Here is a 27,882-nt window from a genome sequence, read left to right on the forward strand (position 1 = left end):
CCCCTCCCTCCCCGCGTGCTTGGGCTGCTCAGCCAGGGCGGGGGGTGTTATTTCCTCCTCTTGAAGGAAGGCAGCTGCTTCCTCTCTCTCCTCCCTTGTGAGACCGTCTCCCCTCAGCCTCCGGGTGCCCTCTCCCCTGGCAGGCAATCCCTGTGACCGCGGCAGATACCACTAGGACGGAATGGGGGTCGCCGCCGCCGCATGCCTCCTCTGCCCTCCCCCTCCCCCCAGACCCTGACACTGCGGCTGATCGCCGGGGATCCCCTCAGCCCCGTCTGCTGGATCCAGAGACTGTCCTTGGATCAGGGGCTCCCACACCCTTCTCTCTCTGCCCCCCCCCCACACCTCCTTGAGGCTGAGCCCCCTGTGCTGTCCCCGGATGTGCCTCTGTTTCCCTTCTGGGGTCTCCAGCCACACGGTCCTGTAAGGGACTCCCCCCTACCCCCCTCTTCAGCCCTGGACATTCATACAGCCCAGAGATGGCTCCCTAGGGGTGGAATCCCTTTCTGGTTCCCTAATAACGCCCTCCCTGACACATCACCCCCATTAGTCTGCAAAGCCCATCACCAGCCCAAGACCTACGGATGCTGAAAGCTGCTGCGACATCCCCTCCTGCCGCAAGAGCATCCCTGGAAGAAAGCAGCAGCGGCGGCCTGAATCCCAAGACGCCGACTCTCCAACCGCAGGAGTAAGAAATCCCCATCCCTACAAACCCCAAACACCCGGTCCACCTCACCGCAGGCTCCATGGAGGAGCAGGTGCGAAGGACAATGGCGCCAGGGTCTGGATTCTTGGAACTACAGGAGATGCACGGGTCCAGTGTAGCGGTGGAGGCCATGCCGGGCTACCTGGAGGTCTTGGACAAGGGTGGGTCGACCTTTTTGAGGGCCCTTGAAAGGTGCAAGGGGTGTGGATGGGAACTTGCTTGGAGGACCCTACAGAAGGAGGCCTGCTTCGACCCGATGGAGGTCCTGCTGCTCGTGTTCTGTGCCGTAGGTTTGACGATCCTGCGCGAGGTCGCCTCACGGTGGCTCTTTCTGGTGAGTTAACGCACGACTATCATTGAAGGGATGTTGTGTTGGAGCAAAACCAGTGGCCTGGCAGAGAGAGACCACACCGCTGAGCCTTGGTCATCGGGAGCGTCATGTTACCTTCCGCGGACCAAGGTAGTGCGAGATGTGTGCCTGGTGTTGTTGTAGTGGGGCCACTATCCATGGGATTCCCTGCCAAACCCTCCCATCCCAGAGGATCACTATGGCAACCATCTCTATCAGCCACTCAATGGAAATGCTGGGGTCACCTGGTTAGGGACATGCTAATAAATTCTGTGTGCAAAGAGTTTTGGTGACCATCGGATAACTCTCTTTGACTACGTTAAGAGTCCCCTCACTTCTTCCTTACTGCGCGTCCAGAAGATAGGATAGCCCCTCACCTTGCAGGCTTAGATGTTGACCTTGGGTAGACTTGGAGCGCAGCGTCTACTGGGACGTGGCCTCAACGAGTCATACGTTTAGAGTGATGAGCGCAGCCTCGTCATCTCAAAAATGGATCTGCTTGTTATACCATCCCTTTACTCTCTTCTCATCTGTAATGTTGTCCAGCATTCAGTTTCAATGTGCCAACCAGAACTGCTGTAAATCACCAGGAATATGCAGCCCTTCATTGGCCTTGATGGCAGAAGCGGGACGAGATAAATATTTGAAATGCAGTGTTGTGTGGGTAACCTGTCTGTGCATGTCACCTCTGCCCAGTTGGGTGCTTGCTGTCAGGAAGACCACAACACTCCCAAAACACTAAAAGGAGACAGGGTTCAACGTGCACACTCCTTAGTAGCTGTCAGTCTGCAAATTCCCAAATTACTCCAGCCCGCTTATCAATCTCTTGCGACCATCAGGCATCTTTTCACCGAAGTTCTAAGATAGGATGTTGTGAGGATTTGTGGAGACGTGGGATTTGGCCAACCAAATATTGGAAGGGAGAAGACATTTCTTGTAGATTTTGGGAGTTTTATTCAAACAGTACATACCATATGAGTGGAGTCGGATATTGAAAGAGAGACGGGCGATTATCACACAAAACATGATGAACTGATAACTCTCAAGTAAAAATTAAAAAATATATAAAGTCAGATGAAATCTTGGGGAAAGAGCCAGGTGTGTTAGAGTTCTTACATTTATAGTGATCCTTGGGATGTGGAAGTGGGAAAGCAAAGAGTTGCAGAGTTGTGTGTGTCAGGGGGGGGATCTATATGGCATTCCCATTTTTAGACACATATTTTACCTCCACTCTATACTTTTGTCAATACCTGTCCTCGAGAAGGCCAGAATGTAAGTTTTCAAAGCTGGAACCTTGTCTATACTTCCTAACTTGACTGTAAACATTGGACATATATGCACAAGAAAAAACATTAGCATTTTTTTTTATATAACATAAAAACGCAACTGCAAGTCACAGAACCTTGTTTATAAACTTTTCTGTATAATACAAGTGAGGGCTACCATGAGAGGGGAGCAGTCGCATGGCGTATTTGGGAGTAGTGTATTACCTACGCCAAACCTAAAAACTCTTGAAAATTGCCAGTGAAAGTACCAACCCAACTTTAACTTCCTCATCACCAGGCAATGCTCATTAGCTCACACATCATTAATGAACAGGGTTTTGTGTGGATCGAGAAGGTGTGCACATGCCCGTGCCTGTTTCTGCTGTTTGCAATAGTTTTCCTTAAGTGATCGGGGTCCCCTATCGATATGGCTGTGATACAGGGATCCAATCATCTATCCAGCAAACCCTTCTAGAGCAAGTTTTTATTTACATTAAACTAGTGTGAACATGTGGGGGCAGCATGAATTGTTAATTGGTTCCTGCTAAACATGATCATCATGAACGTATGGGAGAGCCGCCAAGATGATGGGACATTAGTAAACTTTACAAGCCGCATCAGACTGGCCAAAGCATCATTCATTAATCGCACATTAAGCCACGGAGCCCAAGGAGCCCACGGGGCATGACCTTTGGTACGGGCTCGTTGATTAATCAGGCCTTGCGCTCAGCATCCCTACCCTGAGAGATCAAACTTTGGATCTGCCCAGACAGGTCTTAGAGGATGGCCTGTTGAACCAGTCCTTGAGCTCAGCACCACCCTCGCAAGCCAAAAGGGAACAGCCTTCCGCAGTTGTGAGCCAGCATACGTACTTCGTAACCCACCCACCAACTCAGTTGACTCTGCCTTTTCTTCATCTCGATGCCATCGCAAAACTTACATATTGAAACAAGGCTGCATTTTCAAGACCAGTCGCGATATGTCAAACGTCAGTCATTTGTGGCTTCAATTCTTCGGTTTATCCATGTCCTCCACCCAGTCCGCATGATTCCGAAGCAAGGTGTGAATGTTATTTGCAGGTCCTACACGCCTGCAGCCACAGCAAGACAACTCTGTCAGAGTGGGAGCATTTCAACCGTTTTATGAGCCAATCAGGCTGAATCTTTTCACTGTCCTTGAACGTGGGCTCATGAACCAGCAAGACAGCTAAGTCAGGTTTATTGAAAATTTGAAATTATGATGTGCAAAAACAGTCCTGAGATCCCATTGCAATAGATGTACAAAAGATCATTGTTTTGTTAACAATTTGTGGGATGTTGACATGTTAACCGGAAATTTAGACTAAGACTGAAAAAGAATCTGTTCTAGTACTTCCTCTTGCTTCATGTCAAGCTTGGTGTTAAATTGTCCAGCAGCTTCTCCTGCAGCAAAAAGCACTGCCGCGAGGATTACTTTACCACCTCCAGCGCGTAATAATCTTTGACCAATCTGCACCAGGTTTAGAACGGAAACTAGGTGGATGAGTTAAATCCCTGCCATTACTGGACAGCATTTTCAGAACATTGAAAAACTCTCAAAAAATCCTCTGTTGATGGAATGTGTTGTTTAGGATACAATACATGTTAATCACTAAAGCCTCCCAGCTATGGTTACCCTCAACCATAAAACCCTGTACTCAGTTAACGGTGTCTGACCTCGCAATTGACATCACAGATCACTGGTGACATCACCTGTCATAGGAACGTCCATACCACTCTCAGCACCTATATATCCTGGCACAGAAAAAACATAGACAGCTGCCACTGTTAGGGCTAGGGTTCCCATTGGCTGACGGGGTTACCTGATTACTAGGGCAATAAAAGGCCAGGCTTAGGGCGTCTCAGCCCGGGTTTCGAGGCTAGGGCCGGAGAGGACAAGGGCAGTTGCCTGTTTGAACCTGTTAAAGGCAGAGAGGACAAGGGCACTTGCCTGTTTGAGCCTGTTCGAGACTGACCAGGGCCACGGCCAGAAATGCTACCCAATATTCATACCTCCATTATGCATCTTATACTTTCAATGTACTTATGGATCTATATATTTATCACTTTCTTCTAATTTAGCATTTCCAATGCACTTCCCTATTTCTCAGCCTATACTTCGCTCAATATATCCTCTACATCCACTCTCTCATTTAACCCCAAACCCCATACCACTACTATGATCCCCAAAATACCCCTTTCTAGACTTTCTCCTACTCTACCCCTCCTTGCATCATCTTACACCTCTTTTACTATACCTATCCCCCAAAACAAACCTTTCTAAACTCTTCCCTCTTTTCTACCCCTCCCCAACCCTTCTCAATCCAAATAACTGACTAACACATCCACCACTGAAATTCCTTTCATGTTTCACCATACTAATTCAACACTAATCCTGATGGGTTCCAGAGTAGCGTGCTACTTGCGCTTCAAAACCCCATCAGGGGTAGCAAGCGCTGTATAAATACAAACCTCTTTCCCTTCACTATCCCGCCACCTACCCTTCTCTACCCAAATAACTGAATCCACTACTCAAATTATGTTAGAACTGGGGGTCTTTAGTTGGCAGAGGTATGTACTACTGTCCAAATAGGGACCCTTGTTTCTAGTCAGGGTAAGGAGGAAACCCTCTGAGATAACCCCTGCTCACCCCCTTGGTAGCTTGGCACGAGCAGTCAAGGCTTATCAAAGGCAATGTGTAAAGTATTTGTACCAAAACTCACAGTAACACAGTGAAAACACCACAAACTGACTCCACAACAGTTTAGAAAAATAAAGGTATTTAATCTAAACTATACAAGATCAAAACGACCCAACATACACAGTTCAAGAATATGGTTGCAACGTGTTTTTAGGTCGAGCTGATGTGGCATTCATGCGAAGCATGAATGCATCAGCTCGACAACTTATGTTGCCGATATTTAGGAGAGTGGACAGCTACCAGACGCGCGCTTTGACGAGGTCGGATTTCACCTCGGGAGCGAGCGTCTGGTAGCTGCGCATGCGCAGTGCAAATCCCTTGCTCACACACAGACACAGGCAGCCCCCACCCCTCTGCATGCACGCACGCACACACACACACAGGCGCGCGCATGCACACGCAGGCATACGGCACACATACAGGCACACATACAGGCACACTATCCCCTACCTCGCATTCTCTCTCAATCACACACAGTCACGCATGCGCACACACATTCCCTCGCGCACACACGCGCGCACATACACTCCCCCCCACCCCCAGGCATACACACAGGCACGCACGCACTTCACATCAGCCCTGGGCCCCACTCACCGACTGCGCTCTTCCGGCGGGGCTCCTCTCGTGCTCCGCGTCTCGTCTCCTCTCCTCTTCTGAATCGGGGCTCCCTCAGGTCAGAGGAGCCCCGCAACAGGCGCCACACTCCTCCTTCTCCCCGGCCCCCTCCTGGGGACCCGGGCTACCCTGGACCGGCAGGGCGCTCCATGCGCCGGCATGCCTATTCACGGACCTCGGGAGGCGGGACTTTCGGTCGGCCGCGAGCGGATTGGCCGGCCGGCCAAGAGCTTCTGGGTCGCTGCGGGCAGCGCGGCGGCACCGATTTGTATTTCTTCATCAAGTTTCACTTAAATAGGAAAATGCCTTCAATCTTGTTAAAGACGTTGGCCATTTCACGCTTATTTTTTTTAAAGGGTTGGCTTGCACCACAATTACATTCAATTTACTAACTCCGCTGTAAGTTATGCCTTGTTTTGTTTTGTAAACCATTTTATTAGATTTTTCATATTCAGACACTTTACAACATCATTTGCGATTGTTTAACTTTTAGTGTATTACATTGCCATTATATAGTATCAATAATAAGGTGACTAATTGTCCAGGTGTGCATTGTCCAGGGCGCACAACGTGTTCTTAATGGCTGCTTAGGTCTTATAGTGAGTGGTCTGCTTGGTTCTTGGGTTTTATTAGTGTGCCCCTGCTGTTCTTGTGTCAAATCAGAAGAAATCCGTTTCAATAAACTAACTGGTGGTACAAGTCAGGGGATGGGGCTAGGAATTAGGTTTTCCGGGGCTTATGGCAGCACGTAGGTATCACTAGTCTAAGTATCACCAGGTGTACCTCTCTCACCGGGTCAAACATGGAGCTTCAGTAGGGGTAGGGGTAGGGGTAGGGGTAGGGGTAGAGGGGACCGAGGGGACCGAGGGGAGCGAGGGGACCGAGGGGGACCAGGGGGACCAGGGGGACCAGGGGGACCAGGGGGACCAGGGGGACCAGGGGGACCAGGGGGACAGGACCCGCTCGAGCGTCTCTTGTGGACCGCCTGAGTAGCTCTTGTGAGATGAGTTATTAAATGATATACTGTCGGCTATGACTGTTTTCAGGTACTATTGAGATAGTTTGCTCGCACAATGCAGAAGGCATCTTTTGTTGTCTAATAGATATATTGCACTTTTTTTATTATACAAATACTGTCTGTGGGTTGAATCTCTTGCAACATCTATTGCCTGTTTACAGCAATGTTGGATATACATTAATTTCCGGATCTGAGTCACGGTTCTTTTAAATTATATTGTTCTTAATATTATCATGTCTTAAGTGATTGTAACTGATTTTAATTAATCAAACAATAAATGCATACTTGCAAAGGCCAGAGCGCGCACACACTGTGACACCGATTAGCAGTGTCACCGGGCTCAAACTCCTAATAGCAGCAAAAAATTGTTTTCAGAAAAAGATGGAAAATCTGTGTACCATGCAGAAAAATCAAATTTGCTATGCGGGCCCAACGTACTTTAATATGTAAATGCATTTTTTAATTAAGTTATATGCATTTCGAAATGGAGACTTGATATCCTGGCGATTTTTACAGACTGTGTATTTATTATTCCTGGCCTCCCGTGAGGACTCAAACCCCCTTCAGTGCATTGGACCCTCCAGACCATCAAACATAGAATGTCAACAGCTCCGTGCGTCAGCCCTGGGACCCGGAGATAAACAAATTCACATTCGAGACCCTGGCTCACCTGAAAGAGGTTCTGGAAGGGGGAGGGGCTTCTTGTTCCCCAGATAGCAGCGGTAGGCCAGCTCAGCGGAGGAAGATGTGCCCCTCTGCACGCGCTGACTCCGAGAGCAGTCTCGAGCGCAGCTGCGGGTGCTTCCTACCGTGTCCTAATGCCCCAATTATCAGCTTATTGTTTTACAGTAGCTGAGAAAAACCTTTTAATATTGCCAAAGGACACGGTGCAGCAGAGAGTGCGCAACAGAGGTTTATACATTTCATTCGAAAACAGTGCTGGGACGACAGGATAAGCGCCAGGGTGGACAAACTCTTGGTTTATTAAGGATTTCGGTCCTCCTAACCTCTCGCTGCCCTCCAGAGGCGACGGGACCTCAGGACGTCCCCGCGGATTAGCAAACTCCCACTGCGCGCCAAAACTTTGAAAGTAGAAAAAATAACCAGGTTTCGTGTTCCTTGTTAGCTGGCTGACAGGCAGCTGAGGGTGCTAATTCTGAAGGGGCTAACAACCGCGCTAGGGTCCTATCTGGCACGTGCCCTACAGGGCAGTTATATGTGGCACTGCTGAGAGCCGAGCCACAGAGATGCTTATCTGCGGATGACACTGATGAGGAGTACCTCGGAGGAAATGAAGAACTGACTCTCCCACCCACTCACTGACTCTCCCACCCACTCACTGACTCTCCCACCCACTCACTGACTCTCCCACCGGCTCACTGACTCTCTCACCAGCTCACTGACTCTCCCACCCACGCACTGACACTCCCACCCACGCACTGACTCTCCCACCCACGCACTGACTCTCCCACCCACTCACTGACTCTCCCTCCCATTCACTGACTCTCCCTCCCACTCACTCTACCTCACACTCACTCTCCCTCCCACTCACTATCCCTCCCACCCACTCACTCTCCCACCCACCCACTCACTCTCCCACCCACCCACTCACTCTCCCACCCACTCACTGACTCTCCCACCCACTCACTGACTCTCCCACCCACTCAATAACTCTCCCACCCACTCACTAACTCTCCCACCCACTCACTGACTCTTCCACCCACCCACTCACTGACTCTCCCACCCACCCACTCACTGACTCTCCCACCCACCCAATCACTGACTCTCCCACTGTCACGCTCTCCCACTCTCAACAATACATATATTGCATTACAAATGCAATAGGTGTCACATTTGCGAAAGTATAAGCTATTGGCATTGTAAATAACTATGCTATTAATTTATCCATTTTCAAAACCAACACATAAAAAAATATTGTCATTTACAATGCCAATAGCTCAAACTTTCCTAATGCGAGACCTATTGCATTGCAAATGCTTGTTAAAGTTTAGCGATAAAATAATCCACAGTTGCATGAAAAGATCACAGTTGCGTCACGTTTAGCCACAGAACCTTTGTTAGCGATAAAAGGTTCCAAGCACAGAAGCTGTAGCTGTGGAAAACAAGTGATGCGTTGCTCCTGAGACCCTGGGGAGGCGTTAGCGACAGTCCCGCTGCAGCAGCGGGCGTGTTGCGACGAATCCGGTCTGTATGGGGAGGAAGGCGATACTTGTATGGATTCCGGTGCATAGGTTCCGTAGGAAGTTTTCTCCCGCAAAGGCAAGATGCGAGGATTCTCAGGGGCTGCGACGATCTCCAGGGAGACGATGCGCGGTCCAGCGGCGATCTTCCTCTCGCAGTTCCTCAATGCGATGGCTCTGCGCCGATTCTCGCAGCGACGTGATGCGGTGATCTCACCCAACGGCGACAGGCTCTGCGATGATGTTCGCAGCGGCGGAAATCTTCCCGCTAACAAAGGGTGCGACGCCTCAAGCAGCGGCGATAGGCGCTGCGACGATCTCGGTCTTCGTAGCAGCGGGAATTTCCTCGCTCTGCCGGGTTTGCGACAAAACTTGCAGAAAGTTCTTTAAAAGCTCGGTTTCCAGCTTCCCAACACAGGTACAACTTCCAGAGGCACCACACATGGGCCACGCACTCCCGGACGATCAGAACTCTCTCAGTAGAGTTCAGGGAAGCTGGGGGGAAGCTGGGGGGAAGCTGGGGGGAAGTCCTTTTGTTCCTGGGACTTCATAACAGGGAGCCAGCTCTTCTCAGGGCCTTGGAGATTCCTTCAAGCAAGGGGACACAGCACAAAGCAAAGTCCTTCCCCTCTCCTTGGCAGCAAAGCAACAGCAGGTCAGTCCAGCAGAGCAACAGCAGGACAGTCTTCCTTCTTCAGTTTCAGCTTTCTCCTTGGCAGAGGTTCCTTCTTGATTCCAGGATGATCTAATTTTCTGTAGTCAGGGGTCCTGTACTTATACCCCTAAAAGTCTTTGTTCCCTTTTTGCAGAAAGGCTCTGAGCCCGGTCTGAACCAGTTCTGGGTGTTCCTTGAGCACTTTGTTTTCCTGGCTTCTCCTTTCCTTTCAGAGTGAGGTGCAGGGTCGTCAGCCGCCCAGCAGAAGGTGGAGCCAGCATTGTGGAAGGCAGGCCAAGCCCTATTCAGGCCCAGGTGCTATCATTCAGCCTAGGGCTGACTCAGCCAGCCTCCTGGGGGCTCCCCAGCCTCTGTCACTCTCAAACCAGACAGTCAATTCACAAACAGGCCAAGGCACACAGAAAGGTCAGACAAGAGAACAGCAACTTTCTAAAAGTGCTGTTCTCAAACACAGGAATTTAAAACCACCTTTCCTAAAAGATGTGTTATTAAATTCTGAGTTCAGGGATACCAAACTTTTATGTCCTATCTTGCCCCTATGGGAAGATATGCTAGTAGCCACTGTAGCCAGCATCCCCCATGATAGCCTATGGGGCAAGATAGCCTTACAAAAGTGAAAAACGAAATGGCTGTAATTCACTACCAGAGCATGTCACCTGCACAAGTACATGCTCTACCTTTCACATACACTGCACCCTGCCCAGGGGGTACCTTGGGCCTTCCATAGGGATGACCAATGTGCACAGAAAGGGAAGGGTTAGGCCTGGTCAGTGGGGACACTGACCAGGCGGACATGGCAGTTCATAGACTGTACACAGGCACTGCGATAGCAGGCCTGAGACACCATTTTAGGGCTACTCTTGTGGGTGGCACAATCAGTGCTGCAGGACCACTAGTAGCATTTGTCATCACCAGCCCTGGCACACCCAGTGCACTTTACTAGGGACTTCTTGGTGATACAAATATGCCAATCAGGTATATCCAATCACAATCACAATTTACACAGAGATATGCACTTTAGCACTGATCAGCAGTGGTACAGTGCCCAGAGTCCTATTGCCAACAACCACAGGTCAGGGAAAAATAAGGGAAGAAGAAGCAAAAAGTTTGGGGATAACCCTGCAAAAAGGGCCATTTCCAACAATCCACTACTCAAATGACTTCAGGTTTTACTATACTTATTTTCAACACTAATCCTTTATGGGTTCTGGAGTGGCGTGCTACTCGCCCGAAAAGCAATTCAACATCCATCAGGGGTAACAAGTGCTATATGAATGCAAACCTTTCTTCCCCTTTTATCCTTCCGCTATCCTTCTCACTCCAAATAACTGACTAATATCCACCACTGAAATTACTTTCATATTTCACCATATTAATTCACCACTAATCCTTTACGGGCTTCCTGAATAGCATGTTTCAACACCCATCAGGGGTAACAAGCGCTATATAAATACAAACCTTTTTTCCTCCTCTATCCTTCTGCTATCATTCCAAATCCAAATAACTGAATAACCTATCCACCACTTAAAATGTTTTTGCATGGAGTAGCGTGCTACCCGCCGAAAAAGCGATTTGACGCCTCGTCAGGCGTAGTAAGTGCTATATAAATGCAATTACAATACAATACAATACTGATCCACTCTCAAGCGATATACCCCGTCACACAGAAAATGCAACGGTATTCCTGTAGCACCGCAGTCAGAATTTAGATGTCCCTCCAGAGACTTAACAGAGAAGAAAGGCTGCTCTAATATCTGTAAAAACACTCTCAATAGATATTAAGTAAATTTGGCATAGGGTAAAAATATGCAGTACTGTTAAGAGGTAGGAAGCAGTGCAGAAATGATTCTTGGTTGGTGGTTAGAGGTTACCATAAGATTTGTTAAAAAATGTTTTTGGCTAATTTTCTGGCGTTTGTAATGATCTATTCCATCTATCTTGCCACAAGAACTGCTGGGCACAGCCCTCAGCTGAGTCCAGGTTATACCAAGAGCAGGATATGGATGAAAGCCATGCCCTGGGCCTACTCCATCAGTCTACAAACTTCCTGAGCACAGCCTTCAACTGTGCCACTGAGGCTCCGAGCACATGCCCTGGGCTCACTCCCTCCTTGCTCTTGAGCCCCCTGACCACAGTCCGTCCTTTAGCTGTTCCCTGGGACCACTTCAGTTAGTACCAGTGCTGTTCCAGCACTCCTTAGAAATACTGCTGTGGTTCAGGAAGCATGCCTGCACTAATGCATCCGGACCCAGAGTACCACGCGCATCCCCTGCTGTGGTTCCGAAAGCACCCCTGCACTAATGCATCCGGAGCCAGAGTACCACGCGCATCCCCTGCTGTGGTTCCGAAAGCGCCCCTGCACTAATGCACCAGGCCCCAGAGCACCACGTTCATCCACTGCAGTGGTTCAGGACCACTAGAGCACTATGTGCATCCCCTCCTGTGGTTCAGGATATGCCATTGCACTAATGCACCTGATCCCTAGCGCCCCACACGCATCCCCGGCTGTGGTTCCTGAAGCGCCCCTGCACTAATGCATCTGGACCCAGAGTACCACATGCATCCCTGCTGTGGTTCAGAAAGTGCTGTTGCACTAATTCACCAGGTCCCAGAGCACCACGTGCATCCACTGCTGTGGTTCCGGAAGCGCCCCTGCACTAATGCATCCAGACCCAGAGAACCACGTGCATCCCCTGCTGTGGTTCTGGAAGTGCCCCTGCACTAACGCACCAGGCTCCAGAGCACCACGTGCATCCCCTGCTGTGGTTCCAGAAGCACCCCTGCACTAATGCACCAGGCCCCAGAGCACCACGTGCATCCCCTGCTGTGGTTCAGGAAGTGCTGTTGCACTAACGCACCAGGCCCCAGAGCACCACGTGCATCCCCTGCTGTGGTTCCAGAAGCACCCCTGCACTAATGCACCAGGCCCCAGAGCATCACGTGCATCCCCTGCTGTGGTTCAGGAAGTATCAAGGTACTTTTGCACCCGGACCACTAGAGCACTATGTGCATCCCCTCCTGTGGTACAGGCTATGCTGTTGCACTAATGCACCTGGTCCCTAGAGCACCACGTGCATCCCCTGCTGTGGTTCCGGAAGCACCCCTGCACTAATGTATCCGGACCCAGAGCACCACGAGCATCCCTCCTGTGGTTCAGGATATGCTGTTGCACTAATGCACCAGGTCCCTAGAGCACCACACGCATCCCCTGCTGTGGTTCCGAAGGGCCCCTGCACTAATGCATCCGGACCCAGAGCACCACATGCATCCCTGCTGTGGTTCAGGAAGTGTCAAAATACTTTTGCACCCGGAGCACTACGTGCATCGCCTGCTGTGGTTCTTAAGCGCCCCTGCACTAATGCATCTGGACCCAGAGCACCACGCGCATCCCTGCTGTGGTTCAGGAAGTGTCAAGGTACTTTTGCACCCGGAGCACTACGTGCATCCCCTCCTAAGGTACAGGCCATGCTGTTGCACTAATGCATCTGGACCCAGAGCACCACGCGCATCTCCTGCTGTGGTTCAGGAAGCGCAACTGCACTCATGTATTGGAGCCAGACCCTTCTGTAATGCAGAAAGAACCCCTGCACGGGTTGTAACGCTCTCTCCCAAGATCATTGTACCCAGCTCTTGCTGTGGTTCAGTGTACATTACTGCACTAATGTACCAGCGCCCCCCTGGATCAGTGTGTCCAGCACTGGAATGATGCAGACAGCATCACTTCACTGACGTAATTGGAACCCACTTTATAATGGTGCCCAGCCTCTGCTGTGGTGCAGGAGCACGTCACGGCGTACTCGAATGTGGTGCAGAATCCCCCAATGCACCCAAGGTTCTGGAAACCTCTGGTGTGTGGCTTCAGCTCCCTGCATCATAGTGCCCTGTCCCTTCTGTGGTGCATGCATCCTGTGCTGCACTGATGAGCTCAGACTGCACCTCAGGGCTGCACCTGGTCTGACTGGTCCCTCCTTGCACAGGGAGGTGGCGCGCCCCCCGCAGTGTGGGGATAGAGATTCCCCAATAGGCCATTGCCACTGCGAAGCGATGGGGGCTGGGCTGGACAGGGTCGGACAGGGTCGGGCAGGGTCGGCCTCATGTCAAGACAACAAATTCTCCATCAAACAGAGAGAGAAGGTCTGTCAAGATGGTCTTCAAAGATGTCCTAAAACTAGACTCTAGTCAAAGTCTCCATGCTCAAATTCCATACGCGTCTTGCATGGCGCGCAGCGGTGGAGCCGCCAGCCTCTGTTGGTGAATTCTTTTGTTCATAATGATGGACACACCAGAGAAGGAGCCACGTGATGGCTGTTTGACTGACATCTGCCCTTCCGTCAGCCATGCTGGTGGACCGTCTCACAGCTCTAAGCTGCCCCAATGGCGTTGGTCACCTTGGACCTCCAAAGCCCTGGGGTTGGAGGTTTCACCCACCCCAAGCCTCCCCATGTCCACGATCGTGCACTGCGGCCGTCTGGATCCTGGCTGCTAGTACTACCCGGTGACATCTAGAAGTCACATTCAGCTCCCTCTACAGCACAACATCAAGTGCTGGACCCAGGAAGGAAGTCTGTGTCTATGAAGCTGGCTGCTCCCAGCCAATGATTCTCTTGTTGCAGTAAAACAATCGACCAAGGAAACATCTCGAGTCATTCTTGCTTGTTTTCAGTCCCTAGAAAATGAAATGATGTCAGACCTGGTGGTTTACATAAAGATGGAACAGAATGGAACGCGGTCCAGGGAATTTTGTGGTGCAGAGATAGGAGGTGGTGGCGGCAGCGGCAGCAGCAGCAGCAGCAGCAGCAGCAGCAGCAGGGGGGCTGGTAGTCAAAGTACCCAACACACTCCAGTGAGGCCTGTTCCGTGTTCTACTTTTGGGAACTGTTCTACGGTCCTGTATACACTTCTTAAGGCCACTTATGGTATCATGTCTTGTTCTGGAGGACACCTCTGGTTGGTGTGGTCAGCTCAGCCCAGGAGGCCTCATCTCGAGGATTGTCTGTGGTAAGGCAGGCCTCGTCTGCAGATTGTCTCCTGGTCTAAAGACCTCATCCAGAGTTGAATCCCCACATTTGGAGGCCGCCTTTTGAGTGAAGCCTCTGGATCTGGAGGTCTCATCTCGGGTTTAGTGCTGTGATCCATTCGCCCCATCTGGAGGTAAGTGCTGTGATCTGGACGCCTCATCTGGAGTTTTGTGCTCCTTGTCTGGAATATAAGGCTGTGATCTGGAGGTCTCCTCCGGAATTTAGAGTTGTGGTCTGGGGTCTTTTCTGGAGTATAGAGTTGTGATCTGGTGGTCTTTTCTGGAGTTTAGAGTTGGGATCTGGTGGTCTTTTCTGGAGTATAGAGTTGTGATCTGGTGGTCTTTTCTGGAGTTTAGAGTTGGGATCTGGTGGTCTGTTCTGGAGTTTAGAGTGGTGATCTGGTGATCTTTTCTGGAGTTTAGAGTTGTGATCTGGCGGTCTTTTCTGGAGTAGAGAGTTGTGATCTGGCGGTCTTTTCTGGAGTTTAGAGTTGTGATCTGGTGGTCTTTTCTGGAGTATAGAGTTGTGAGTTGTGATCTGGTGATCTTTTCTGGAGTTTAGAGTTGTGATCTGGTGGTCTTTTCTAGAGTATAGAGTTGTGAGTATAGAGTTGTGGTCTGGTGGTCTTTTCTGGAGTATAGAGTTGTGGTCTGGTGGTCTTTTCTGGAGTTTAGAGTTGTGGTCTGGTGGTCTTTTCTGGAGTTTAGAGTTGTGATCTGGTGGTCTTTTCTGGAGTTTAGTGCCCGGATCCGGGAGTCCTCTTCCTGAGTGTAGTCTCTGTATTCACAGGCCTCGTCTGCTGATTGTCTCTGGGTCTGGAGGCCTCATCTGGAGTTTAGAGCCCGGATCCGTAGGCCTCGTCTGCAGATTGTGTCTGGAAGGCACCTCTGGAGTTTGAGGACATTTTCTGGAGAGTCAGATGAAGTATCGGGACCCACTTCCAGAGGCCGCAGTCTCTGGAGTCCTCTTACAAAGACCTCACCTCTAGACCGTTTCTGTTTTAGAGGCACCTTTACTCCACACAGAGAAGAGGCACAGACCCAACCCCCCCGAACTACCCTACTATTCAACATGGTTCGCCAGCCTCGCTCTTTTTTGAAGCACAATTGCTACGATTTTGAACCTAGCGATCGATCGATCGATCAATCCAATCCAATCATGGGCTCGAGTCGGGGTACCACGCGGGTGGACGGCGTCCCCCCACTTATTTTACCGGGAGCTCGATAGCTGGAGCAAATGGAGCCACACATTCACTCTTTGGCCTCTCTGGGGAGAGATCGGAGCTCATTCAGAACGCTGCTCGCGAGCTGGCTTTTCTGATGCAATTGCATCTAAGGGGTGAGCGAGGGGAGGCAATGAGTCTGATGGTGCAAGCCACCTTTCGTGACGTCAGCGTCCCCCCACTTCTTTTTTTGGGGCTTTTGCCCTGGATCCGATAGAGGAATGGGTGGATGGTTCGGTGCGTCCAGGCATGGAAGGTTGCAAGACAAACATACACAAAGACAACTGGTCGGAGAAAAAAAGTTTGTATTTTTCAGGGAGAAAGGGTGGGAGATGGCGGGGGTTGGAGAGAGAAAAAGACTGGGTGGTTGGGAAGGAAGAGGGGGCATTGGCTGCAGAGTGGGGGCTGCAAAAGGGAAACATCTCGTTTTCGAAACAAACTGAGAAAACCCTTCATTAAAATGCAAACGAAATCTGAGTGTGATCTCCCCAACCTCCAGCCCTCGCTCCCCTTCCCCTCACGCCACGCCCCCCACCCCACCAGCCCTCACTCCCCCCTCCCCCCTCCAGCCACGCGCCCCGCCCTTTTATTTCCCATTCTGGATTACTCTTGTCAAACTGCAGAACGGCACCGGCAAGCCAAGCGGCGGCCCCACCTCCCCCCGTTCTCATTTCAGCGCCAGCCAAGCGTCTTCCAAGCGGAGGTACAGTTGCCCTTGGTAACAGCAGCATCGCCCTGCCGTCGCCATGACAACGCAGGCAGGCGGTCCAGGCCCCATCGTCCTCCGCGGAGGCCGCAATGCTCGGCTCGCCCTATGAATGCCTTTCGTGCCCTTTGGCCTCTTGGACGGCTCAAAGTGATTGTTCCTAAGTGCCCTGCGGGCTGTTAACAACCCCGGAAAAGGCACATTACACACGAATTGTTTTCTGAATAAAGACAGCGGCTTCTCCGGAGTGTGGTGCGCTCTCTTTACGCAATCAGCCACAAATTGATGTAATAAACATAAAAACACATTTTACGTTGAATAATTCATCGAGCAGTCATTACTGTGCGCACTACACTCTTCCCCGCCTCCAAGGCGCCCCGCCCCTGGATTCTTTGTCTGTCAGTTCGCGCCCCTGGAACTGGAGCACCCCAGTTTCCCAAACCACCCGTCAGTAGGTCAGCAGACCCTGGTGAGGTCTAAACTTGTGGGAGTTTCAGCTTTCTAACCTGTCTTTTTGTAATAAAATAAAAGAGGACAAATACATAAAAGGGCTTTGGTCAGCCCCCTTCATCCATTGGTTTCTCCACCTGTCATTTACATTTTGCTTCCACCCATCACACAGCAGGAGGCAGTGGATCCGCCCCCTTCAGCGGTTGGCTGTATTGCACTGGGACTGGCAGCTTTTTGCCTGATCACATGTGCTTAAAATAAGCGTGCAGGGAAGTGCCTCTTTGTGACATGGTCACACCCACTTTTTGCCACTGGTACTGATGTTTTGTGACTGAACTGTCCACTGCACGGAGTTATGTTATGTTATGTTATGTTATTTATTCTTTTGTATAGCGCAACGGTTACTCAAAAAGAGTGTCCCGGCGCTTTAGGTAAGGAGAACAGATTTCAGAATAACACAACACAGCTAAAAGAAGTTAAAAAATAAACCGAAAAAAAGCAGAACTACAGGCAGGCCTATTGGGAAAACAGCCAGGTTTTGAGACCTCTTCTAAAATCAAGGAGAGTAGACGCCCCCCACAAAGGGAGCGGTAATGAATTCCACATCTGTGGGGCCAACAGACTGAAAGAGCGGCCCCCGAGGCGAGCCCTCTTCACACGCGGAACAGCCGCCAAAAGTAGAGATTCTGACCTCAACGAGCGAGTCGGAAGGTAAAAGGTCAGTCTCTTTTGGAGATGTTTAGCTCCCACAGCATGGAGCGCTTTGTAGGCCAAGGTCAGAGCCTTAAAGGCGATCCGTTTGCGGATGGGTAGCCAGTGTAACGTCACCAACAACCCAGAGGCGCTGGTGCGTCTACTTAGGCCAAAGATGGCCCTGGCCGCCGCGTTCTGTGCAACTTGAAGCCTTTGCAGCAGATACTCTGGCAGGCCCAGGTAAAGAATGTTGGCATAATCCAACCTGGAGCCTATCAGAGCCTGCACCGTCAGCCTCCTGTGCTCCTCGGACAAGAGAGGCAGAAACCTCCGCAGCATTTTTAACAGGCCGAAGCAGGTGCCGGTAACCCCCAAGATCTGGGCTTTCATCGTCAGCCCCTTGTCCATCTTAACCCCCAAGTTTTTAGCCATGGGAGAGGAGCCGGACGGAGGGAACATGTCGATGGGCCACCAGGCCTGCCAGCTAGGCTCCGTATCGCACCCGAAGAAGAGTACCTCCGATTTGTCGGAATTGCACTTGAGGCTGTTCAGTTGGAACCATGCGAACACAGCCCCAGGCCCCAGTGCCAGTCTTTCCCTAAAAACTGCAACATGTTCAACAATTGGCATGGACTTTAGCAGCTCTGTAGGTCCCTGGTAAATGGTACCACAGGGACCTAGGAGATACCAGTAAAGAGGGTGGCGAAGGGCTGCAGCATGCATTATGCCACCCAGAGGGACCTGCACACAAATCCATGCAGACTGCCATTGCAGGCTGCGTGAAATGGTGCAAGACATTTTGAAACACGCCATGGCACACCCCCAATGTGCCATGCTCACAAACACTGCATGCAATATATGAAAGTCGTCACCCCTACATCATGCCTTGTAGCCCTAAGGCAGGGTGCATTATATTGTATGTGAGCAGCCATGCCCCTATCCTGTCTAGTTCAATTACTAGATGGTACAATTGAACAGGGAAGCCATCTTCAGTATATGTACTGGGCACTGGTCATTAATGGTTCCCCAGCTACATGATGGCTTCACTGAAACCTCTGGTGTTTGGTATCAAACACCCTGACCTAATACATCTGTACTGTTGCCAGTACTAGATTTATTAATGAATTCACCCAGAGGGCACCCTGGAGGTCCCCCCTGAAAAACCTACCAGTATCTAGTGTGCTGGCTGACTGGTGTAGACCAGCCTGCCACCATAGACAAGTTTCTGACCCCCTGCAGGCGAGAGCCCTGCTCTCTGAGCTCAGAAACATTGCCTGCTCCAGAGGAAGTCGTTCACACCTCCTCCAGCAGGACGGCTAGTGATTTAGCATATCAAGGCAAGAGGCTTCAAAGTCCCTGCTGTCTTTGATATGCAACCTTAGCTTCCCCCAGATCTGGGAGATGCCACCCCCGCCCTGAGGCCCATTTGGCACCAGGACAGGTGGGAAAGTGGTCATAAGGGGGCGTGGTCATAAGGGGGCGTGGTCATAAGGGGTCGTGGTCATAAGGGGTCGTGGTCATAAGGGGGTGTGGTCATAAGGGGGTGTGGTCATAAGGGGGTGTGGTCATAAGGGGGTGTGGTCATAAGGGGATGTGGTCATAAAGGGGCGTGGTCATAAAGGGGCGTGGTCATAAGGGGGCATGGTCATAAGGGGGCATGGTCATAAGGGGGGGCATGGTCATAAGGGGGGGCATGGTCATAAGGGGGGGCATGGTCATAAGGGGGGGCATGGTCATAAGGGGGGGCATGGTCATAAGGGGGGGCATGGTCATTAGGGGGGGCATGGTCATAAGGGGGGGCATGGTCATAAGGGGGGGCATGGTCATAAGGGGGGGCATGGTCATAAGGGGGGGCATGGTCATAAGGGGGGGCATGGTCATAAGGGGGGGCATGGTCATAAGGGGGGCATGGTCATAAGGGGGGGCATGGTCATGGCGTGGTCATAAGGGGGGGGGCGTGGTCATAAGGGGGGGGGGCGTGGTCATAAGGGGGTGTGGTCATAAAGGGGTGTGGTCATAAGGGGGTGTGGTCATAAGGGGGTGTGGTCATAAGGGTGTGTGGTCATAAGGGGGTGTGGTCATAAGGGGGTGTGGTTATAAGGGGGTGTGGTCATAAGGGGGTGTGTATAAACAAATTTTAACAGGAGGGGGGAGAGAGAGAGTCAGTGGATTCAGTCTCCCAAGTCATATACATAAACAAAGTGGAATCCACTCAAGTGATAGTGATCCCTAGAGTGATGGGGAACACACAGTGTTGTTTAAATGCCCCTCACACACCAACAGGCCCCTTGGTGTCATGCTTCATCATCGGGGCCTTCGCACCCCTCTACGGGGTGCGGCGTGCTGCGACTCGCGAATACGCAGGAGCACTTGAAGTGAACTATGTGTGGGGGTGTGTGTTATATACCAAGATGTGAGTGAGGTGAGGTAAAAAAATGTGAATTAAAAAATACCTGGCACGTGGGAATAAAAAAACTTTATTAAATCCCCGGCTGGTATTATTAAAATTAAAGTGCAGGGCGTGGTTTCAAAAGATACGTGTTAGGGTATCAAACCACTGTGTTAAAAGTCAACATGTTTCGGAGGTCAAAGCCCCCTTCTTCAGGACAAGGGTGAAAAGCACTTATCCTCGCCTTACTCACATGTAAGATGTAAAAGTGAAAATTAAAAATTACCACAATGTGTAATGTTCCTCACAATGTTTTATATGTAAGTGAGTGTAGTTGCGCCCAATTGGCGTAAGAACCTGTGAAGACAAAATCATAGATAAACATACAGGTCTCAAAATCACAGTTTATAAAGGAGAAGAATAATGCTTCTCTCAAGAAAAAATCAGGTAGCTCCCAAACAAATTAGTTGGAACCTGAAACAAAAATAAGGAAAAAATGGACACTACACACATACACACACGCAAACCAACACAGCTCTCTGCTCAGATGAAATGAGAGCAGAGCAATGAGGACATAAAGATCTTACTTTAAGTTCCCAAATACAGGACTTCATGAGCCTTTTAACGTATATTGGGGAATCCTTCCTTTCTAATCAGAAACCTAAGAGATCAATATCAGGGTTTTAGTAAAGGAACTTAATCAGCAGAGAGCAAAAACTATAATGTAAAACTACTTCCCAGGGTGATCTCATAACTCACGGTTACAGCAACAGCTAATCGCCTGCCTTCCCTCAACGCGGCTCCGATGAAGTGAGCTGCTGAAGGGCTAGGGCCTTTTTATATGCTTGCCTGTAGCCAATTAGTTAGAATTTGATTGAATAATGCAAGCCGGTAAATGCCCAAATACGGAGGGAAACTCCCCTCGCGTCCGGTAAGACGCTAGCGCCATACGCTGATCCTCCGCGCATGCGCACAGCTATCACCGATGGGCGCATGCGCGGCAAATCTAGCAAACGCGCATGCGCGGACGGAGACGCTTCGTGAACCACACGAAGCTGACGTAGTTGTTTACAAACGTCTAGGAAGGAGTGGCGATCGGGATAGAAATGTCCCGGGGGAAGACAACCAAGAGCCCTGGAAACATTCAAAGGCACAAAGGTGAATTTGGGCTCCAAAGAAATTAAATACCATAAAAAGGGGGGGCCCTAATTATGGAGGTGTATCTATAAATGGGCAAACTACTCTCACCGATGTGTGGAATATAAAAACAATCAGAGGGAGCACTAGACCAACTCAAAACAGGGCACAACATATGCCACATTCTGCTGATAAAGAGAACCCTATAAGTCCAGTAACAAGCATGAGACCATGCGTATACTGCAGACAAAAAGCGTTTTCACCTGAGAAGGTTCCATGGAATGGAATCATTCAGTCCGGTGGTGTCGGTGCCCAGCCGAAACACCCACCGTTGTTCTTTTTCAAGGAGACCAGTCTCAGAGGGTAATTGTTCAATTATTGTCCACTGTAGCTCATTCACACAGTGTTGACTTTCAATGTAATGGGTTGACATTTTTGTAGTTTGTTTTCTGCACCTGATGTTACTCTTGTGTTCGTTCAGCCTGACCCTGACCGGTCTGGTAGTCATGCCCACATATTCCTTTCCACATGGGCAGGTGATTAGATAGACTACATTCTTGCTATTACAGTTAGTAAAAGCACGCTGTTCCCATGTGGTCCCATTGGAAAAAGTGAGCGTCTGTGTCTTTTTTGTGAGGTGGCAATTATTGCAGTTACCACATGGGTAATGCCCATGTATGCCTTGTAACCTCGTCTGATCTTTTACAGGAGGAGGTGGTCGAGTATGAACGAGCATATCTCTCAAATTCCTACCCCTTCTGTGAGCAAAGAGAGGTTTCTCCAAAGTTAAGCCACCACTTGTCAAAGTGCGCCAATGTTTGTGGACCAATTTTGTCACTTGGTTGCTGACCGGGCTGTATGTGGTGACACAAACAGTCTTGTTTGCGGCATCCTCCCTACATGGATTGTCCTCCAAAAGGGCATCTCGGTTATTGTTTCTTGCTCTGGTAAAGGCTTTTCGGATCACAGTTTCCGGATACTTTCTCTGTCTGAGTTTTTCACTCAGATCCTTGGCTTGGGTCTTGTATCTCGCTACATCAGTACAGTTCCGCCGTAGGCGTAAGAACTGCCCATAAGGAAGGTTCTCTCTCAGATGACGAGGGTGAAAGCTGTCGAATCTTAGGAGACAGTTCTTAGCCGTGGGTTTGAAGTGTGTTTCCGTTTTTAGTATGCCGCTTTCATGGTAGATGTTTAAATCCAAGAACACCATGTTGGTATTGGATGCTTGGAAAGTAAATTTCAGAAAGGCATTCTGATTGTTAAGCCAGTCAATGAAATCACTTATCATGGTAGCGTCTCCATCCCAGATAACCAAGATATCATCTATATACCTTCGCCACGTGCGAATCCTTGCCCTGTGGGGATTGTTGGGGTGCAAGATTTTTGTGGATTCCAAATGGTGGACATACAGTCCAGCCAAGCTCGGGGCAAAAGTACTGCCCATACTGGTCCCATGCTTCTGCCAGAAAAGGGTGCCCTCATACTCAAAAAAATTTTTTGTGAGTGCTAGAGAAATGCACTCCATCACTATATTTCGTGGGGTGTGATATTCCCAGTTAGTGGAGTATAGTACCTCTTCAATGATTTGGATGGTTTCATCATGGGGGAGACTCGTATAGAGGCTCTCCACGTCCAGGCTCAGTAGCATCTGGGAAGTTGGGTCAAAAGGCTGATCATTCAGCAGTTGTAGTACCGCTTTAGTGTCTCGTAAATAGGTGTCAGTTGCCTGTACAAGGGGTCTCAAGAAAGCATCCGCAAACTTGGATAAAGGTTCCAGGATAGATGATATTCCCGAAACAATAGGGCGTCCGGGTGGGCTCGCCAGATTCTTGTGCACCTTTGGGATGGTATAAAAGTAAGGGATGCGAGGGTTCCTCTGGGTCAGAAATTCAGACTCCTTTTTCGTGATCCAGTCATGTGTAAGGGCCTCTTCCACCATACCACCTATGTGAACTCTTAAAGATTCAGTGGGATCCTCCGTCAGGATCTGGTAGTTCCTATTGTCCGAAAGGAGCCGCCTGCATTCTTGGTCATAGGCTGCGGTTGTCTGGATAACCACTGCGCCCCCCTTATCAGCTGGCTTTATAATCAGGTCTTTGTTCGTTCTCAGTTCCTTGATTGCCTCATTTTCTGATCTGCTCATGTTCTGAAAGACCCTCTGTCTGGTTTCTAGTCCCTTCAATTCCTGCATTATTGCTTTTTCGAAGGCCAATACTTCCACAGGAAGTTGATTATCCAGTGGGGTGAATGTCGATTTGGGTTTTAGACCAGTATCGGAAGTCTCTGTTGGTATATCCTTATCTTTAAAGAATGCCCGTAGTTTTATAGTTCTTATGAACTCCTGCATTTCCTTATGCAGTAGGAAAATGTCTGGTCTGTTGGTGGGAACATAACCCAGGCCTTTATTCAATACCTCTTTTTGCAAATCTGTCAGAGGCCACGGGGTTATATTAATGACTAAGTCCCCCTGTGGCTTGTTGACGCCTGATTGGCTGCCATGCTCCTGGTTACGACCCGTGGGTCTGCCTCCTCTGCGGGCTGCCAATTCACATTGTTGCCCTTCTTGTTCCGCCCTCTGCGGGATCCCTGGCCCCAGGATAAAAAAGGTTGTTGATTTTGGGGTGCACTGGTTTGCTCTGGGACCCACTGGGGGTACATTGGTCCCATTTGGGGTGGGACAAACTGATACTGCGGGTATTGAAAAGGCGGTTGATAAGGGTTATATTGTGGGCCTTGGAAACCACGCCATCCTCTCTGACGTGGGAATTGGGCTCTCTGTTGGCGAAAGCCGCCTCTTTGTTTTCTCTGTTGAAAGCCTCCCGATTTGTTGCTAGAGTTACTGCCATCCGAGTTGACACTATCTGTATCACTCATATTATCCTTCATGACATAATCTGCACGAGTATATGGGTAGGCTCTCTCAGGGGTAAAGCGGTCTTTGTCTTTTTTTAGTTTATTAAATTTGCTTTGTTTCAAGCCCGCCTCAAATTCTTTCATCTGTTGATTCAATTCCTCTAGACCCTTTTTGAGATCCGCTGGTGAAATAAAAGCCTTAAGCTGTACTTCAAGTCTTTGGATCTCTACTTTCAGTTCAACTGACTTCCTTGCTGCTGTCTGAACTATAAGTACTAGCCAATCCCTGGTGCAGTGCCAAGAGATCAGTGACCATGCCTTCTTAAAAACAAGGTCATCTTGGAAGATAAATGGTTCAATTTTAACCAATAGACCTTGTGGGGCCATTTTGTTTCTCAGATATTCTCTCATCAGTAAGCCGTGGAGGGCTGTCCTGATTTGAATCTTGCGGGTGTTCATTAGTTCATCCCAATCAGCTACAGCGGGCCCTGGATCGCTACTGCTAAGGCCCTCAAAAGGCTTATCATCTGCGAGAATGCGGTCAATGTCGTCCTCAGTAAAAGTCAGTCCGTGTTCATCCTCCATGTTGGCAGATGAGGGGGACAGGAAGGTATTTCAGAGGTAAAGTGGTTGCGTGTGAAAACTTGGAGTGTAGGTCCAAAGGGGAAGGGGACTCCCACAGCTGTACGCTGTCTATAAACAAATTTTAACAGGAGGGGGGAGAGAGAGAGTCAGTGGATTCAGTCTCCCAAGTCATATACATAAACAAAGTGGAATCCACTCAAGTGATAGTGATCCCTAGAGTGATGGGGAACACACAGTGTTGTTTAAATGCCCCTCACACACCAACAGGCCCCTTGGTGTCATGCTTCATCATCGGGGCCTTCGCACCCCTCTACGGGATGCGGCGTGCTGCGACTCGCGAATACGCAGGAGCACTTGAAGTGAACTATGTGTTGGGGTGTGTGTTATATACCAAACGCTTTTTGTCTGCAGTATACGCATGGTCTCATGCTTGTTACTGGACTTATAGGGTTCTCTTTATCAGCAGAATGTGGCATATGTTGTGCCCTGTTTTGAGTTGGTCTAGTGCTCCCTCTGATTGTTTTTATATTCCACACATCGGTGAGAGTAGTTTGCCCATTTATAGATACACCTCCATAATTAGGGCCCCCCCTTTTTATGGTATTTAATTTCTTTGGAGCCCAAATTCACCTTTGTGCCTTTGAATGTTTCCAGGGCTCTTGGTTGTCTTCCCCCGGGACATTTCTATCCCGATCGCCACTCCTTCCTAGACGTTTGTAAACAACTACGTCAGCTTCGTGTGGTTCACGAAGCGTCTCCGTCCGCGCATGCGCGTTTGCTAGATTTGCCGCGCATGCGCCCATCGGTGATAGCTGTGCGCATGCGCGGAGGATCAGCGTATGGCGCTAGCGTCTTACCGGACGCGAGGGGAGTTTCCCTCCGTATTTGGGCATTTACCGGCTTGCATTATTCAATCAAATTCTAACTAATTGGCTACAGGCAAGCATATAAAAAGGCCCTAGCCCTTCAGCAGCTCACTTCATCGGAGCCGCGTTGAGGGAAGGCAGGCGATTAGCTGTTGCTGTAACCGTGAGTTATGAGATCACCCTGGGAAGTAGTTTTACATTATAGTTTTTGCTCTCTGCTGATTAAGTTCCTTTACTAAAACCCTGATATTGATCTCTTAGGTTTCTGATTAGAAAGGAAGGATTCCCCAATATACGTTAAAAGGCTCATGAAGTCCTGTATTTGGGAACTTAAAGTAAGATCTTTATGTCCTCATTGCTCTGCTCTCATTTCATCTGAGCAGAGAGCTGTGTTGGTTTGCGTGTGTGTATGTGTGTAGTGTCCATTTTTTCCTTATTTTTGTTTCAGGTTCCAACTAATTTGTTTGGGAGCTACCTGATTTTTTCTTGAGAGAAGCATTATTCTTCTCCTTTATAAACTGTGATTTTGAGACCTGTATGTTTATCTATGATTTTGTCTTCACAGGTTCTTACGCCAATTGGGCGCAACTACACTCACTTACATATAAAACATTGTGAGGAACATTACACATTGTGGTAATTTTTAATTTTCACTTTTACATCTTACATGTGAGTAAGGCGAGGATAAGTGCTTTTCACCCTTGTCCTGAAGAAGGGGGCTTTGACCTCCGAAACATGTTGACTTTTAACACAGTGGTTTGATACCCTAACACGTATCTTTTGAAACCACGCCCTGCACTTTAATTTTAATAATACCAGCCGGGGATTTAATAAAGTTTTTTTATTCCCACGTGCCAGGTATTTTTTAATTCACATTTTTTTACCTCACCTCACTCACATCTTGGTATATAACACACACCCCCACACATAGTTCACTTCAAGTGCTCCTGCGTATTCGCGAGTCGCAGCACGCCGCATCCCGTAGAGGGGTGCGAAGGCCCCGATGATGAAGCATGACACCAAGGGGCCTGTTGGTGTGTGAGGGGCATTTAAACAACACTGTGTGTTCCCCATCACTCTAGGGATCACTATCACTTGAGTGGATTCCACTTTGTTTATGTATATGACTTGGGAGACTGAATCCACTGACTCTCTCTCTCCCCCCTCCTGTTAAAATTTGTTTATAGACAGCGTACAGCTGTGGGAGTCCCCTTCCCCTTTGGACCTACACTCCAAGTTTTCACACGCAACCACTTTACCTCTGAAATACCTTCCTGTCCCCCTCATCTGCCAACATGGAGGATGAACACGGACTGACTTTTACTGAGGACGACATTGACCGCATTCTCGCAGATGATAAGCCTTTTGAGGGCCTTAGCAGTAGCGATCCAGGGCCCGCTGTAGCTGATTGGGATGAACTAATGAACACCCGCAAGATTCAAATCAGGACAGCCCTCCACGGCTTACTGATGAGAGAATATCTGAGAAACAAAATGGCCCCACAAGGTCTATTGGTTAAAATTGAACCATTTATCTTCCAAGATGACCTTGTTTTTAAGAAGGCATGGTCACTGATCTCTTGGCACTGCACCAGGGATTGGCTAGTACTTATAGTTCAGACAGCAGCAAGGAAGTCAGTTGAACTGAAAGTAGAGATCCAAAGACTTGAAGTACAGCTTAAGGCTTTTATTTCACCAGCGGATCTCAAAAAGGGTCTAGAGGAATTGAATCAACAGATGAAAGAATTTGAGGCGGGCTTGAAACAAAGCAAATTTAATAAACTAAAAAAAGACAAAGACCGCTTTACCCCTGAGAGAGCCTACCCATATACTCGTGCAGATTATGTCATGAAGGATAATATGAGTGATACAGATAGTGTCAACTCGGATGGCAGTAACTCTAGCAACAAATCGGGAGGCTTTCAACAGAGAAAACAAAGAGGCGGCTTTCGCCAACAGAGAGCCCAATTCCCACGTCAGAGAGGATGGCGTGGTTTCCAAGGCCCACAATATAACCCTTATCAACCGCCTTTTCAATACCCGCAGTATCAGTTTGTCCCACCCCAAATGGGACCAATGTACCCCCAGTGGGTCCCAGAGCAAACCAGTGCACCCCAAAATCAACAACCTTTTTTATCCTGGGGCCAGGGATCCCGCAGAGGGCGGAACAAGAAGGGCAACAATGTGAATTGGCAGCCCGCAGAGGAGGCAGACCCACGGGTCGTAACCAGGAGCATGGCAGCCAATCAGGCGTCAACAAGCCACAGGGGGACTTAGTCATTAATATAACCCCGTGGCCTCTGACAGATTTGCAAAAAGAGGTATTGAATAAAGGCCTGGGTTATGTTCCCACCAACAGACCAGACATTTTCCTACTGCATAAGGAAATGCAGGAGTTCATAAGAACTATAAAACT

At 49.3% G+C, this 27,882-nt stretch overlaps 1 protein-coding gene across 1 annotated transcript in view; it reads left to right on the forward strand.

Annotated features, from left to right (window-relative positions):
- The first annotated feature begins 94 nt into the window (after window positions 1-94).
- The window catches only part of CERS1 (ceramide synthase 1), a 78,337-nt gene continuing 50,549 nt past the window's right edge, over window positions 95-27,882 (forward strand). The window contains exon 1 of the mRNA XM_086946912.1: window positions 95-1,040. Within this exon, the coding sequence (XP_086803038.1) occupies window positions 747-1,040 (294 nt within the window). The 5' untranslated portion in view covers window positions 95-746. The remainder of the gene's footprint in view (window positions 1,041-27,882) is intronic.

This window comes from Lissotriton vulgaris, chromosome 12 (genome assembly GCF_964263255.1).
Source record: "Lissotriton vulgaris chromosome 12, aLisVul1.2, whole genome shotgun sequence".
NCBI lineage: Eukaryota > Metazoa > Chordata > Amphibia > Caudata > Salamandridae > Lissotriton > Lissotriton vulgaris.